The sequence below is a fragment of the Piliocolobus tephrosceles genome, chromosome 15, assembly GCF_002776525.5.
Source record: "Piliocolobus tephrosceles isolate RC106 chromosome 15, ASM277652v3, whole genome shotgun sequence".
Lineage (NCBI taxonomy): Eukaryota > Metazoa > Chordata > Mammalia > Primates > Cercopithecidae > Piliocolobus > Piliocolobus tephrosceles.
Genome location: NC_045448.1, coordinates 27,507,302 through 27,524,884, shown reverse-complemented (window position 1 = coordinate 27,524,884; position 17,583 = coordinate 27,507,302). Strand labels below are relative to the sequence as shown.

General features: G+C 41.1%; 1 protein-coding gene across 1 annotated transcript; it reads right to left on the bottom strand.

Moving 5' to 3' along the window:
* Positions 1-3,911: 3,911 nt before the first annotated feature.
* LOC113224918 lies at positions 3,912-8,280 on the bottom strand. Its single transcript, XM_026454765.1, has 5 exons — positions 8,206-8,280; positions 7,523-7,577; positions 7,241-7,336; positions 5,791-6,892; positions 3,912-3,983 (listed from the first exon to the last, which is right to left on the bottom strand). Exons 2-5 carry the CDS (start codon positions 7,549-7,551, stop codon positions 3,912-3,914), a joined length of 1,299 nt encoding a protein of 432 aa, XP_026310550.1. The 5' UTR covers positions 7,552-7,577; positions 8,206-8,280.
* Positions 8,281-17,583: the final 9,303 nt, after the last annotated feature.

The window sequence follows — 17,583 nt, the reverse complement described above, 5'->3', positions numbered from 1 at the left end:
TAATACTCCAGATTTCACCCCTGAAAACTGTGGCTCTTGTGTAAACACTGGAGACTTCACATCTTGCAGCTGTGTTCCTGGGTATGCCTCCACGGGTTTCACTTTGTGCAACTGTGGTCTTGGGGTCAACTCGGAAGATTTCACATCTTGCGAATGAAGCCCAGGTTTGAATGCCACAGATTTTATATCACACGGCTTTGATGTTGAAATCGGGCCACATGATTTCACACTTCTCAACTGTAGCCCAGATTTCAAATCAATAGGTTCGAGCCCTGGCAACTGATGTTCCTGGAGTGATGTCAAAGGTTGTAGACTTTGGAGCTTTGGCCTTGGAATCGACTCAGATGACTTCACATCTCTTAATTGTATTGAAGGTTTCAATTCTACAGTTGTGACAACTCGAGATTGTGAACCACATTTTAGCAGAGATCTCACACCTTGGAACTCAGGTCCTGGTACCCACTGCACAGAGCTCATACTTCCAAGCTGTGAGTCTTGGTTTAACTCCACATCTTTTACACTTCGAAGCTGTGGCTCTGAGGTTGACACTAGAATTTTCCCTTTCTGCAACTGTGGTCCTTGGGACATCTTAGGAGTTTTCACACATTGCAACTGTGGCCCAAAGCTAAACTCCACAGGTTTTGCACCTTGAAGTTTTGGTCCTAGAGTCAGTTCAGATGATTTTACACCTCCCGACTCTGTGGAGGATTTCAACTCTGCAGGCTTGACACCTCGAGACTGTGAACCAAGATTCAACGCTACAGTTTTTACACTTTGGAACTCAGGTCCTGATATCCACTGCACAGATTTCGCACTTCCAAGCTTTGAGTCTTGGTTTAACTCCACAGTTTTCACACCTTGAAAATATGGCTGTGAGGTCGATGCTGGAATTTTCTCTTTTTGCAGCTGTGGTTCTTGGGACAACTCAGGAGCTTTCACAAAGTGCAACTGTGACCCAAGGTTAAACTCCATAGATGTTGTACTTTGAAGTTTTGGCCCCAGAGTCAGTTGAGATGACTTTACACCTCCTGACTCTATGGAAGATTTCAACTCTCCAGGTTTGACACCTTGAGATTGTGAACCAAGATTTAACCCTATAGTTTTTACACCTTGGAACTCAGGTCCTGGTATCCACTGCACAGATTTCACACTTCCAAGCTGTGAGTCTTGGTTTAGCTCCACAGTTTTCACACCTTGAAGTTGTGGCTCTGAGGTTGATGCCAGCATTTTCCCTTTTTGCAGCTGTGGTCCTGAAGACAACTCAGAGGTTTTTACACACTGCAACTGTGGCCCACGGTGCAAAAACATAGGTTTTGCACCTTGAAGTTTTGGCTCTAGAACCAATTTAGATGCTATCATATCTCCCAACTGTATGGAAAGTTTCAATTCTGCGGGTTTGACACTTCGAGATTGTGACCCAAGATTTAACCCTACAGATTTTAGACCTTGGAACTCAGGTCTTGTTATCCACTGAACAGATTTCATTCTTCCAAGCTCTAGATCTTTGTTTAATTCCACAATTTTCACACTTTGAATCTGTGGCTCTACAGTTGAGCCCAAGGGTTTCACTTGGTGCAACTGTGGTCCTGGGGTCAACTTGGGATATTTCATACTTTGCAACTGTGGTTCATGTTTAAACTCTTTAATTTTTACATTTTGCATATTTGATTCTGGAGTCAATTCAGATGATTTTACACCTTTCGACTGTAGGTCAGACTTGAGGTCTACAGATTTTATACCTTCAAATTTTGGCTCTGGAATTAACTCCAAAGACATTACACCTTCTGACTCAGACCCTTTCTTTACTTGCTCAAAATTCACACATTGCTGCTCCTGTGAGTTTATAGATATCTGACCATCCTGTTCAGGCTTAAGGGTTAAATCCACAGGTGCCATCTCTTGAAACTGTTGCTTTAGAACTAAATCCACAGAATTTACTCCTTCAGACTCTTCTCCTCTGGTTACATTCACAAATTTTACTACCGGCCTCTTTTGCCATGGGGTCAACTTTGCAGATTTTACACATTGCAGATGTGGATCTTGAGTCTCCTTTATAGATTTTAAACTTCGAAGCTTTAAACATGGAGTAATCTCCCCAAATTTCATGTGGGACTGCATTTGTGGGACTGAAGTCAGTTCTTCAGGTTTCACGCTTTGTAGCTGAGGCCCTTGAAGCATCTCCATAGATTTAACCCCTTGAAGCAATGGCCCTGGTACAAAAGCCATAGACTTCTCACCTTGCATCTTTAGCCCGAGTTTTAATTTTCCAGTTTTCATATCTTGCAGCTGTGTACCTAGGATCAAATCCTCAGTTTTTAAATCTTGAATTCTTGAACATGGAGTCAACTCCACAGATTTTACACCTTGAAGCTCGGAATCAGGGGTGAATTCCACAGATTTGACATCTTCTGTCTGTGACCCTAAGGTTGTCACCACAGATTTCCCACCTTCCAGCTGTGGACTTGGAATTATCTCCATAGATTTCATGCTTTCCAGGCATGGTTCTGGAGTTAAGGTCACAGATTTCATATCTTCCAACTGTGATCCTGAGGTCAGCAACTCAGATTGAAGCTTTGAGCCTGGGGTTACCTCCTCAAGTGTGACACCTCCTGCCTGTGGCTCTGGGGTTAACGTCATATATTTGACATCTTCCAATTCTGGCTCTGGTGTTAACTGCATAGTTTTCACATCTCCCAAATGTGGCCCTGGGATTAATTCCGCAGATTTCATATCTTCTAGCAGTGGCTCTGGGGTTAGCTTTTCACATTTGAAATCTTGAAGTTTTAAGATTGGGCTCCACTCCACAGGATTTACATCTTGTAACTGTGGTCTTTGCATCAATTCAGGAGATTTCATGCTTTGTAACTGTGGTTGTCTGGTCAACTCAGAATGATTTACACTGGGCAACTGTGGCCCAGGAGTCCACTCCATGGATTCTGCATCTAGCATTTGTGGCTCTGAGACTAATTTATAGGAAGCTTCAGCTTCAAGGCTTGGTTCTCGGTTGCCTGCTACATATTTTACACCTTGACACAGTGGCTCTGATACTAACAACTCAGGCTTAACCCCTTCCTCCTCTGGCCCTAGAGCCATTGCCACAGGTGGTACACCTTGTATCTTTGGCCCTGGGGTCATCTCGAAAAATTTTACACGTTGTAGCTGTGGCCCTGAGTTTAAGTCTAAAGATTTTACACCTTGAGGTTGAGTTCCTGGTACTAAATCAAAAAATTTGACATCTTGTAGCTGCAGCTCTGGGTTAAGCTCTACCTGTTTCATACTTCGAGTTCCTGGAAATATCTTTGCTAATTTGGAATCTTGCAGCCCTAACTCTGGAACCACCTCTACAGAATTCACCCTATGAAACATTGATCCTGGGGTTTGATCCCCAAATTTGACACCTTGCAGTTTTGGCCTTGAAGTCAATTCAGAAAATTTGATATCTTTCTGCCATGGCCCTAGGTTTACTTCCTCAGATTTTACACTTTGAAATGGTAGTTCTGAGGTCGATTTCGCAGATTTCATGCTGTGAAACTGTGATCCTTCAGTAGACAGAACAGATTTCATATCTTCAACGTGTGGCCCTTGGCTTGACTGCAAAGATGACTCTGGTACAAAACCTAGAGAGTTTATATCTTCGAGCTGAGCTCCTGGTATCAACTGCATATGTTTGAAACCTTGATACTTTGGCTCTGGGATCAAATCAGAAAATTTGACATCTTGCAAGCATAGTCCTGGGCTTAGTTCCACAAAGTTCACATCTTGAGGTTGTGATTCTGGAGTCAGCTGAACAAATTTGACACTTTGATGTGTTGGCTCTTGGGTAAAATCTGACAATTTGATGTCCTGAACTGAGGAATCTGAGGTCAGTTCATTAGATTTCACACCATAATGTGGGAGTTGTGAGATTAAATCTACAGGTTTTTCACCTTGAAGAAGTGGTCCTGGAAATACCCTTGAAAATCTGACACCTGGCAACTGTGACCCTGGGGTCAATCCAGAAGATTTGACACTTGGCTGAGATGGGCCTAGGTTTAAATCCACAGATTTTACACCTTGGAGCTCTTCCATCTTAGTCAAATCCTCCAGTGGCATACTTTGTAGCAGTAGCTCTGGCATCATCTCCTCAGATTCTACCACTCCTGTAGTTGACTGTTGGATTAGATTCACATATTTCATATCTTGCAATTGTGACTCTAGATCCAGCTGCTTAGACTTTTCTCCCTGGAGCTGTAGCCCTGGGGTCAGGTCCATAACATGTGGTTTTGGTTCTGTAATTACATTTTTAGATCCTATCACTAATGGAGATGACTCACTGGTTAACTCCATAGATTTCAAATTTTGCAGTAGTGGCTCTGATTTCTCATATTGTGTGCCTGGTCCTAGAGTCAACTCCAAAAATCCTGTTTCTGCATGTGGTGGTATTGGGATGACCCCCTGGGTCTTATCAACTTGAGGCAATGCCAACCCCACAGTTTCTTTATATTCTGACATGGGGGGTATCTCTGACAATTCAGTAACTTCTGAACATGGCCCTATATTGCAGTGAACAAACTTCATATCATGGGGCTGTGGCTCTGTGGTCAATACCTCTGATTTCACACTTTGCATTTCTGATCCTGGTATCAAATCCAGAGATTCTTTTGTTGTGTGTTGTGATACTGGAGTTTCCCCCATTGCTTTTCCAAGTTGGTGCATCATCTTAAGAGTGTCTTGGGATGACCTTGAGCTTATCTCCACAGATTCTGAAGTTTGGCTCAGTGGCCCTGGGGTAGTTCCTAAAGATGGTTGTGTCAACCCAATAGATTTTTCTACTTGGTGACAGGTGTCAGAGGTTAACTTTGCTTCTTTTCCTTGATATCCTGGTCCTGAGATCATCTCTAAAGATTCTGAGGCTTGATGCCATGGGGTCAGTCTTTCAGGCTCTGTGGCTTCACTGGGGCTCATCTCTGCAGCTTTTACTTCCTTAAATTGGGTCCCTTTGGCCAACTCCACAGTGTTTATATCTTGAAACTCTGGTGGTAGGACCAGATGAACAGATCTCCTACCTTGCAACTGTGAACTTGGGGTCAAGCCCCCAGATTCTATAACATGTGGCTGTGCTGGTGGAATTATCCCCCTGAAATCCATGGCTTGTAATAGTGCCACTGGAATTACTTTCTCATAACCCATGACTTGATGTAATGGTGCTGAGATCATGTCCAGTGATTTTGTGTCTTGACGTATTAGCCCTGGAGTAGCCTTTCCTTGTTCCATGACTTGACTTTGTGACCCTGAGGTCATGCCCACTGATTTCATGACTTTATGCTGTGGTCCTGGCATCATTTCCACAGTTTCCATAACTGCATATTGTGGCCTTAGATTCATCTTTTCTGGTTTTGTGGCTTGATGGTTCAACAATGTGTTCATCTTCACTGACTCTATGACTTGGTATTGTGGTGCTGGAGTCGTTCTCACTGATTCTGTATGTGGATGTGATTTGTTAATCATCCCCATAGAATCCATAACTTGAAGCAGTGCTACAGGAGTTACTTTCTTATTATCTGTGACCTGATTCAGTAATCCTGTGGCCATCCTCTCTGATTCCGTAACTTGGTGCTGAGACCTTGGGGCTGCCTCCATTGACTGAATGACTTGATTTGGTGGTTTGGGGGTTATGCTCACTGTTTCCATGGTTTCCATTGGTTTCACAACTTGACTTGGCAGCTGTGGGAACAAACCCGCAAATTCTGAATGTGATTCTGGGATCATCCCCATTGAATCCATGACCTGAAGTAATGCCAATGGAGTTACCTTTATGCTGTCTTTGACTTGATATGATAGCCTTGGGGTCAGCTCCACATTAGTCACTTGTGTCTTGTGCTGCTGTATCCTTTTTTCTGGAAAATCTATGACCCTCTTCTCTATACTAAGCTCTAGCACGTGTTTTCGATCATTCTTCAGTAAAGGAGTTTCCTCTTGAATTACATTAACTTCTAAACTTCTTGGAGGTAGAGTGCCTATTGATGTAACTAAAGGCTTGGATCCAAGGATTTGGGGGCCATCCCCAGGTTGGAACTGCTTATCTGAGATAAGTGACTGTGAAAGTTTTGTTTCTGTGCTATTTGATCTAGATCCCACTCCAGCATTCACATGGAGCTGAAATGATGGAAGGTCTGAGGATTTGTTGTTGATATTTTGCTCAGTGTTTTGATGAATGGGCATAGAGAACTGAGTTTGGGGTTTTTCTGATTTAGCAACTCCTCCTTGTACTTCAGTTATATAATTCAGCATTGCCCATGATTTCCTCAAAGGTAAAGGTACTGTTTGTTGCCGCAAAGCAAAAACCTTCCGAGACATATGTCCTTCTAGCTCCCTTCTAACTGAAGGAGAGAGCTTGAATGTAGCCCACCTTGGAAGTCGTGGTCTCTTCTTGGAAAGAGAATTTGGCTCATGATCTGATGTCAAATGGCTCTTGCTCATTCTCTCATCATTTTTTTTCCTTTTTTGTTTGCAGATATTTAGGGGTTCAGAAATAGAGCTGATAAAAGAGTTCTGAGATTTTAAGGGTGAAAGTTCTGCCAAATTCTGAAAAAGTTTTGGTTTCTGGGGCTCTGAGAGACGAAAAGGAGGCAGGGTTTTGCCTTGGTTCCTGAACACAGATGATTGCTTTTTGTTGGAAATAGGTAAACTATGGCTCCGGAATTCCCAAGTTGTTCCTTCAGAAAGGACAGGAAGATGAGACAGACTGGAGTCATTGCATGATGAACTAAAGGAGCTGCTGTGGTCAGTAGAATGTTTTGCTTTCTTATAGTCACAACAGCATAGAACAGTCTTCTGAGTCACAAGAACAGAGGTGGTAGAGGAAGAAATCACATCCTGTGATTCAGGCAAATCCTGTTCCATAAGCCTTAATCTAAGAAATAAAGAGAAATGTTTCAGTTTGCATTGAAATAGGAAAAGGAAAAAAGTGGCCATTTCAAATGCAAAATATTTTTGGTCTGAAGGAGAATTTGCAAAAAAAAAAGTTTGTTTCCCCAACATCAACTACTTATAGAAAGAATTCCTCCACCAGGACAAAGGGAGGAAACTGTTCCCATTCCACCCAGAAATGATCCTTCGACCAGTTTGAACCCAGAACTTCCCCCACAGACAAAACGAACTCTCTCTTCTCCCTGTCTCCCTCCCTCCTTCATTCCCTTCCTTCCTTCTTTTTAAAACCTCTACCACCTTCAATCCCCACTCAGAAACTACATTGCCTGACCTTATGCTTTCTAGGTATCGGAAGATCTGTTGAAGACTCCGCTCCATCGACCAGAGTATATATTCCTGGGTCCAGCCCACAGGGAGTTCTGAAACACTGGATGCAACAGTGTATGTCAATATAACTGAAGTTTCATTAAAGTACCAATAAGGAAAACAATAAGAGAGATTTAACTTAGAAAGGAGCTATCATAGTGAAGCAAGTAAAACAGAGTCCAGGTACTTTACTTCTAACTTTCACAAAGTTTATCAGTAGAACAGGCTGAAGAAAGGCTTTACTCACCCTGTCAGGTTAGCTTCAGTGCAAGCCATCCTGAGGTTTTCTTCCCACTGTGGATCTGGGAGAAGAGGTGAAGAATCTATCAGCATCATGACTATTGATTATTGTGATCATTTTATCCAACCCCCTCTTTTTGCAAACAAGGAAATGAAGATGAAGTTATGCCCAAGATCATAAAGCTAATTAGTGGTAGACCTCAGACTTAACCCATCTGAAGATTTTTTAAAAAGCTATACTATGCTGCCTTCATCATACAGTAGATGTAAGCTATATACATTGGGAAGAATATGAATAATCATAGTAATAAGGAGTGAGAGTAGGGGAAACAGAGGTCATGATACATATCTTTTCTTCCAAAGGAGTCTATCCAGGATCTATGGTAGGGGGAAAAAGATAGGGAAACTTCCCACACCAAACTCTTGGTAGTTACCCTTTGTCCATTCTAAATCTCACCAAGTTTCCTTCCCAATACCTTAGACTTTGCACAAAAGGAGCTGAGGGAAGGAAGCATGAGGAAAGAAACCATGGAAAGAATTATGGAGCCATATACATACATATCTTTAGACATGGAGATGCTAAAAAGAAGAGGCACACTTCTTCCATTTACATCCTCTTTTTCAACCTCCCTCCACCTGCTATTTAAGGCTAGAGTCATAAGGCAGACCCACAATTGGTCTGTTATTAACCTTGAGCTGAAGAGTAAAGGATAGGGTCTTTCTGACCTGTTAATTTCTGGATCTTTTTCAATCTATGGTGCTTTGAAGTCTAGAGAAGCACAAAAAGAAAAAAGAAAATCAGATTATGTTCTAGGTTAGAGACTTTATTGACAGCACTTGTCACCTTTTAGATATCAGATATTGATACATCTATTGCATCAGATATTGATACATCTCATGTATCAGATATTGATACAGTTGGCATCCATAACCACATGTAAATGCTGTAACAAACATATAAATATCAGGGAATATGGAGGACAGTGATTAACTTTCTAAGAGAGAAGGGAAGAATTATTCAAGAAGTTGCATTTGTACTGGAGTTTAAAGAATCAGCACGAGACTTTTAGGCAAAGAAACAGTATTTCAGGCAAGTGGGAACATCACTGAGATCAGCATGTCATGATTGTCAGGTGCACTTTTGCTAAGTAGTGGGAGATGCTAGGCTGACAAGGTAGATGGAAGTCAGGTTATGCCTAATGGTAGAATTTTAATTTTATTCTGTAGTCAGAAAACTCCTGGGATTTTTTCAAAGTGCTCCAGGTCATTTTAAAGGCAGTAATGACATTTGTTACCATTTCAAATAAAACAATTTTTTTTTTTTTTTTTTTTTTTTTTGAGATGGAGTTTCACTCTGTCGCCCAGGCTGGAGTGCAGTGGCGCCATCTCGGCTCACTGCAACCTCCACCTCCTGGGTTCAAGTGATTCTCCTGCCTCAGCCTCCCTAGTAGCTGAGCCACCATGCCTGACTAATTCTTGTAATTTTAGTAGAGACGGGGTTTTGCCACGTTGGCCACGCTGGTCTCAAACTCCTGACCTCAGGTGATCCGCCCACCTCAGCTTCCCAAAGTGCTAGGGTTACAGGCGTGAGCCACCACGCCCAGCCCAGCATCCTTTTAAATGCTGAATTAAGCTCCTCAAAAAAGAGTAAGGGAAATCCTTACATGCCAAAATTAAGGAGAAAACTGAAAAACATGAGCAGAAAATCATCTGACACTTCAACACCCTATATCATTTGTAGCATCAGTCAGAAGGGATTTGGGTTAACAACAAGGTAGGAACAAAAGACAAGACCCATGTGAAGTGTGTATTTGGAATGGAGACCCTGAGAAAAAGCCAGAATTCTCGAAAGTGCCACATGTTTAGTGGAAAAGTGGCTAGGAAAAAAATCTGCCCACCACAAGAAAATTTGTACTCTAGGTAGGGGGAAAAAAAAACCCAAAAACCACCCTCTCTGAGAATTTTAACCATGAGTCTATCCTCCTACTGGCTTGGAGTACTAATTTATACCCACTGTATAGCCAGGAACCCTCAAATTGAAAATAAAAGTGGAGCGATCCTGGGCTGGTAATGCTTTAGGGCAAAAGGTGAAAGAAAATGTAAATCTCCTTGGAAATTAAAAAGAAGTAGAAGTGGTCAGGTGCAGTGGCTCATGCCTGTAATCCCAGCACTTTGGGAGGCTAGGCAGGAGGATCACTTGTGCCCAGGAGTTTGAGACCAGCCTGGACTACATAGTGAGACCCTGTCTCTACAAAAAATAAAATATAATTTTTTTTTTTTTTTTTGAGACGGAGTCTTGCTCTGTCGCCCGGGGCTGGAGTGCAGTGGCCGGATCTCAGCTCACTGCAAGCTCCGCCTCCCGGGTTTACGCCATTCTCCTGCCTCAGCCTCCCAAGTAGCTGGGACTACAGGTGCCCGCCACCTCGCCCGGCTAGTTTTTTGTATTTTTTAGTAGAGACGGGGTTTCACAGTGTTAGCCAGGATGGTCTCAATCTCCTGACCTCGTGATCCGCCCGTCTCGGCCTCCCAAAGTGCTGGGATTATAGGCTTGAGGCACTGCGCCTGGCCAAAAAATAAAAAATAATTTAAAAAAATTAGCTGGGGCAGCCAGGCATGGTGGCTTGTGCCTGTAACCCCAGCACTTTGGGAGGCCAAGGCAGACAGATCACTTGGGGTTGGGAGTTTGAGACCAGCCTAGCCAACATGGTGAAACTCCATCTCTACTAAAAATACAAAAAATTAGCCAGGCGTGGTGGTGTGCACCTGTAATCCCAGCTACTTGGGAGGCTGAGGCAGGAGAATCATTTCAACCCAGGAGGTGGAGGTTGCAGTGAGCTGAGATCATGCCACTGAACTCCAGCCTGGGCAAACAGAGCAAGACTCAGTCTCAAAAAAAAAAAAAAAAAAAAAAATTAGCTGGGTGTGGTGGTGTGTGCCTGTGGTCCCAGATGTTTGGGTGGCTGAGGTAGGAGGATCTCTTGAGCCCAGGAGGTCAAGGCTGCAGTGAGCTGTAATCTTGCCACTGCACTCTCCAGCCTTGGTGATACAGCAAGACCCTGTCTCAAAAAAAAGAAAAGAAAAAAAGAAGTAGAAGAGGAAGAAGAACACAGTTTACATAACTACACATTAATGAATGTGAAAACGCTAATAAAATAGTTAAATTCCTAGACAAAAATATAAGATATCAAAACTGGCCAAAAAGAAATAGATCATTTGAGTAGACCAGTAAGTATGAAAGCAATTGAAATGATAATCAAACATTCTACATAAGACACAACAAAATAATTCATCAAGGTCTCTGAATACCAGAACAACTTACAAATATCAGTAGCATTTCTCTACTACAGTAAAAACTATAAAAATATAATTTAATAAAAGATATTCTTCACAATAGCAATAAAATGATAAAAGTATAAAGGTATTAAGTAAACCAAGAATACAGAAGACTTCCACATAGAAAACTATAAAATTCTAATAAAAGACATAGAAGATGATCTGAATAAATGGAGAGATAGTCCAAGTTCTTGGTTGGAATAACTTGAAATTACGAAGATGTCAGTACTCCCCAAATTAATTTTTTTTGTTTTTGAGATGGAGTCTCGCTCTGTTGCCCAGGCTGGAGTGCAGTGGCACAATCTCGGCTCACTGCAACCTCCACCTCCCAGGTTCAAGCAATTCTCCTGCCTCAGCCTCCTGAGTAGCTGGGACTACACGTGCGCACCACCAGGCCCAGCTAATTTTTATATTTTTAGTAGAGATGGGGTTTCACCATGCTGGCCAGGCTGGTCTCGAACTCAAACTCCTGACTTCGTGATCCACCCGCCTCGGCCTCCCAAAGTGCTAGGATTACAGGCGTGAGCCACTGCACCCAGCCAAATTAAATTATATATATATATATAAATATATATATAATTATATATGTGTGTTTATATATAGACACAGACATATGTGTGTGTGTGTCTGTATATAGACACTTTTTTTTTTTTTTACTTCTTTTTTGAGACAGGGTCTCATTGTATTGCCTAGGCTGGAGTGCAGTGGTATGATCATGGCTCACCACAGCCTCAACATCCTGGGCTCAAGTAATTCTCAGCCTCCCAAGTAGCTGGGACTACAGGTGCAATACCCCACACCTGGTTAATGTTTTTTTATTTTTTGTAGAGACGGGGGCTCATTATGTTGCCCAGGCTTAAATTATATTTTAATGCATTCCCAATTTGTATTTCATTTGGAATGTTTCAAGAACTTGTTAAATGCTCTGAAATTAATATGACAAATGAAGGTCTACTGATAGCTAAATCAACCTTAAAAAGAAAAGCAAAGGAGGGACTTGCTGTACCAAACACTAAGACACACTACAAAGTTGTAGGAAATAAAAACAGGAACAAATAGACCAATGGAACAGATAGCTCAGAGACAGGCATATTTATATATGGCCACTTATTAAAATAAAGGGAGTTCCATAAATCAATGGGAAAATGATTGTTTAGCAAATGGTGATGGGAGTCGGGCACAGTGACTCACGCCTGTAATCCCAGCACTTTGGGAGGCCAAGGCGGGCAGATTGCTTGAGCTCAGGAGTTCAAGACCAGCCTGGGCAATGTGACAAAACCCCATCTCTAAAAAAATACAAAGTTAGCTGGGCGTGGTGGCACACACCTGTGGTCCCAGCTATTCAGGAGGCTGAGGTAGGAAGATCACTTGAGCCCAGGAGGTGGTTGCAGTGAGCCAAGATCACACCATTGCACTCCAACTTGAGTGAAAGAGCGAAACCCTGTCTCAAAAAAAAAAAAAAAAAAAAAAAAAAAATGGTTATGGGGAAACTGGCTCACTATAGAGAAAAATAAAATTGTATTACTTCCTAATACCACATATAGAAGTGGACTCCAAGTATATGAAAAACTAAAATGTGAAATGTAAGACTGGAACATAGAAAGAAGGTAGGAGAAACTCTTTGTGGCCTAGAGCAGAGAACTTCTTAAGGAAAACTTCAGAAAAATAAACCATAGGCATAATTGCTAGGAGAGAAGATTTTAAATGTTTCCGCCACACACAAAAAAAGGTAAGTGAGATGATGAATATGTTAATTCACTTGATTTAATCAACGCACAATGTAAACATGCAACAAACCATCACAGTATACACCATAAATATATACATTGGTACGTCTCAAATTAATTTTTTGTTTTGAGACAGAGTTTCCTTCTGTCACCCAGGCTGGAGTGCAGTAGCTCAAAGTTCATGGCAACCTCTGCCTCCTGGGCTCAAGCAATTCACAAGCCTCAGCCTCCTGGGGAAGCTGGGATTACAGGCAGGCACCACCATGCCCCGCTCATTTTTATATTTTTCGTAGCAACAGGGTTTTATCATATTGGCCAGGCTGGTCTCAAACTCCTGACCTCAAGTGATCCACCCTTCTCGGTCTCCCAAAATGCATGAGCCACCGTGCCTGGCCTCTCAAAAAAATTTTAATCCAGTAGAAGACTTACCCACATTCAAATGGAACCTCAAAATGACAAATCTACCACTCACTCCTAACCTCAGGTAACTGCAAAGAAAGTTGCCTTCACACTGAGAATTCCAGGGGTCAGGGTGAAGTCTCTAAGTCATAACCACAGGCTAACTTCTGTATATTTGGCAGCTCAAGTTCACATTATCTGGATTGTCCCAAAAAACCTTCAAGCCATGAATTTAAAGTGGTCCTGGACTGATGGTGCCAGAGTCAAAAGTAAATGAAATGCTCTTTGAGGAAAGTCTTCATCCTAGGCTTCAAAATCCTCACAAATATCACATTTTATTAAATTTAAGATGCTATTGATTATAAAATGTGCCATCAATTAATATGCTAGTAGAATGAAAAAAATACACTGTCCATTAAATTATTAAATACCATCAATTGTAAGACACACCCCAATTTCAGAAGCGTTAACTATTAAAAAATAAGCACAAGTGGAGAAACAAACCTGCAAAGATGTCAGGTATTGGAATTGTCAGAGGTAGATTAGAAAACACCTATGCATATTGTATTTAAAGAAATAAAATGCCAGGCACTGTGGCACACGCCTGTAATCCCAGCACTTTGGGGGACTGAGGTGGGCAGATCATGAGGTCAAGAGATCAAGACCATCCTGGCCAACATGGTGAAACCCTGTCTCTACTAAAAATACGAAAATTAGCCAGGCGTGGTGGCATGTGCCTGTAGTCCCAGCTACTCGCGAGGCTGAGGCAGGAGAATTACTCAAACTCGGGAGACGGAGGTTGCAGTGAGCTGAGATCACACCACTGCACTCCAGCCTGGGCAACCAAGTGAGACTCCATCTCAAAAAAAAAAAAGAAGAAAGAAAAAAGAAAGAAAATACAAGTATAAATAAATTTGTAAGAAACACAAACCCATAAACAGTGATCTAGCAGATTTGAAAACAGAATCAAATCTTACTTCCAGAAATTAATAAGAATGCAAAGTACTGAAATGGATTGGCTTACTAGCATTGATAAAATATTTCTGAATAAAGAATGGATCAGTACATATATTTAAATCTGAGGAGTAACCACTAAAGGAATAGAAACAGAGTTCATAACTTCCAAGCCAGTAGAAGGGGAAAAAATGGAAAGAAAAAAAGCACCAGTTTGGGATTTCAATTTATAGTAATGGTTTGAACCCTCCAAATGAAAACAATAAAAGTTGGACAAAATATGTTTTAAAATATCCATTTAAAGTCATTAGAGACCTATCAAGGGATCAAAAACCAGAGGAGCCAAGATCCTAGAGAAAAAGGAAGTGGAGGGAAATAAGCCCAGCTAAATTGACATTTCACAGTTTTATGGGAATAGATGAACAAAAAGATAAGTTGAGAACCCCTAATATCCCAGGCTTTCAGTTGGAATCCCCAAAGGGCTATACCTAGGAGTAAGAATCAACCTGAAATAAACCAGGCTCAAAAATGGAAGCTCAGCCTCTGATAAATTCAATCCTTTATTGGATTGAGATGATCCCTAATCTAAATGACTAAAAAGTGAAAATTGCACCCTCTGGAGGGAAGTAACTTTATCCAGAAGCTTGAATTTTCTCTTCAAAATTATATATAAAATCTCTGATATTAAATCAAAAATTGCCATGCTTACTAGAAGACAAGACCAACTGATTGAAGACTGAGAGATAAACATGGGGAATAAAAACAAATCCATAGGCAATCCAGATATTGGAGTAATAAAACATGGATTTTAAAATATATGTGCTTTGTATATACAAGAAATTAGATGACAAGATGGACAATTTTGGCCAAGAACTAAAAACTAAAAAAAAAAAAAAAAAAAAACTAATGGAAATTCTAGAACAGGAGAAATAAAGAACTCAGTAAGGGGTACAGATTAGACACAACTGAAGAAATGTCTGAAGAAAATATTCATAATGAAGCATGGAAAGAAAATAGATAAAAAAGCCAATAGACATATGGGACACAGTAATAGGAGTCCCAGAAGGAAAGCGGAGACAGAATAGGAGTCCCAGACATAAAGGCAAGCAGAAACAACATTTGGAAGTTAACAGTGCAGGGAGTATACAGTAACTCTCTGTACTTTCTGCTCAATTTTGCTGTGAACCTAAAAACTGTTTTAGGGTATAGTCTATTAAAAAAAAAAAAATGGAATAGCTAAGAACTTTCCAAAACTGAGAAAGCCTAAGATGCAAGCCTTAGATGCAAGAAGTGTTATGAAGCAGCATGAAGACAAAGAAAACCTAAACTTAAGTACACTACAGAATGCTGAATACCAACACAATAAATCTTTTTTTTTTTTTTTTTTTTTTGGTGAGATGGAGTCTTGTCCAGCTTGTCACCATGCTGGAGTGCAGTGGCGTGATCTCGGCTCACTGCAACCTCCTCCTCCCCAGTTCAAGCACTTCTTCTGCCTCAGCTTCCCAAGTAGCTGGGACTACAGGCACATGCCACCACGCCCAGCTAATTTTTGTATTTTTAGTAGACACGGTGTTTCACCATGTTGGCCAGGATGGTCTTGATCTCTTGACCTTATGATCCACTCACCTCAGCTTCCCAAAGTGCTGGGATTACAGGCGTGAGCCACGGCACCCAGCCCTAACACGAGTCTTAATAGGCAAAAATAAAAGACGCATTATATTCAAAAGAGGAATAAGATGAATAGTTGATATCTTTTAGAAATATTGGAAGCCAGAAAACAATAGAATGAAGTATTTTAATGTGCTAAAAGAAAATAAGTGCCTACCTAGATTTTTTTTTTTATTTTCCTTTTAAGACCAGGTCTCTCCATTGCCCAAGCTGCAGTGTGGTGGCACAACCATAGCTCACTGTAACCTCAAACTCTTGGGCTCAAGCAATCATCATGTCTCAGCCTCCTGAGTAGCTAGGACTACAGGTGCACACCACCACACCCAGCCATTTTGTGTGTGTGTGTGTGTGTGTGTTTTTTTTTTTTTTTTTTTTGGTTTTTGGAGGGACAGGATCTCACTGTGTTTCCCAGGCTGGTCTCAAACTGCTGGCCTCAAGTGATCCTCCTGTCTTGGCCTCTCAAAATGCTAGGATTATAGGCATGAACCATAGCACATGGCTCTTAGACTTTTATACTTAATGAAACTACCCTTCAAAATTTAAGGTGAAATAGAGAAATTTTCAGTCAAAGAAAAACAAACTATTTGTAGTATGCCTAATTGGTCTGCCTAGGACTTTCAAAACAATGTTGAATAGAAGTAGTGAAAACAGGATTTATCCCAAGAATGCAAAGATTTTTCAACATAAGAAAATAAATTACTGTAATATACCACATTTACAACATAAAGAAGAAAAACTCACATGATCATATAAATTGATACAGAAAAAAAGCATTTGACATAATCCTACAATGATTTATAATAAAAACACTCAACCAAAGAGCAATAGAAGGAGACTTCCTTAGCATGATAAAGGACATTGCAATGGGCCCAATGTTTATGTTCCCCCCAGAATTCATATGTTGAAATCCTCACTCTCAATGTAATGTATTAGTAGATGGAGCCTTTGGGAAGTGATTAGGTCATGAGGGGTTTCCCTCTTGAATGGGATTAGTGTCCTTACAAAAAATTCTCCAGAGGACTGGGCATGGTGGCTCACACCTGTAATCCCAGCACTTTGGGAAGCTGAGGCGGGTGGATCACTTAAGGCCAGGAGTTTGAGACCAGCCTGGCCAACATGGTGAAACCCGGTCTCTACTAAAAACACAAAAATTAGCCTGGCATGATGGCACATGCCTGTAATCCCAGCTACTCAAATGGCTGAGGCATGAGAATTGCTTGAACCCAGAAGGAGGAGGCTCCAGTGAGCTGAGATCATGCCACTGCATTCCAGCCTTGGCAACAGAGCAAGACTCTGTCTCAAAAAAAAAAAAAAAAAAAAAAACTCCAGAGATATCTCTCACTCTTTCCACCATGTAAAAACACAGTGAGAAGTTGCCAGTCTGCAACCCAGAAGAAGTACCTCACTAGAATCTGACCATGCTGGCACCCCAATCCTGGACTTCCCAGCCTCTATAGCTGTGAGAAAAAAGTTTCTGTTGTTTATAAGCCACCCAGTTTATGATATTGTGTTACAGAAACCTGAATGGACTAAGATAGAAATTGAAACCAAGAAGTGAGGGTGCTGTTGCCACAAACACCAAAAAATGGGTAATGAGGAGAGGGTGGAAGAGCTTTGAGGTGCATACCAGAAAAAGCCTACATTGCCATAAATGAACTATTAAGGGTGATGCTGCTGAGGGCTCAGAAAGAAAAGAGGAGAGTTATAGAGAAAGCTCCCATCTTCTTAGAGAATATCTAAGTAATCACGAACACAATGTTGGTAGAAATATGCACAGTGAAGGCCATTCTGATGAGGTCTCATAAAGAAATAAGGAACATATTATTGGAAACAGAGAAATGGTGATCCTTGTAAAGTGGCAAAGAACTTAGCAGAATTATGTTCATGTTCTAGTGTTCTATGGAAAGTAGAACTCGTGAGTCATGAAACTGGGTATTCAGCTAATGAGATTTCTTTTTCTTTTATCTTTTTTTTTTTTTTTTTTTTT

Excerpts from the sequence above, each read along its gene's own strand:
- LOC113224918 (XM_026454765.1), bottom strand. The coding sequence starts at position 7,551 with ATGGCTTGCACTGAAGCTAACCTGACAGG. Across the intron at positions 6,893-7,240 it reads CGATACCTAGAAAGCATAAG|ATTAAGGCTTATGGAACAGG; the intron begins GTCAGGCAATGT and ends TTTATTTCTTAG. Across the intron at positions 3,984-5,790 it reads AAGTCAAAGACAGCATAAAG|GGTCACAGTTGCCAGGTGTC; the intron begins GTAACTCCATTG and ends GATTGACCCCAG.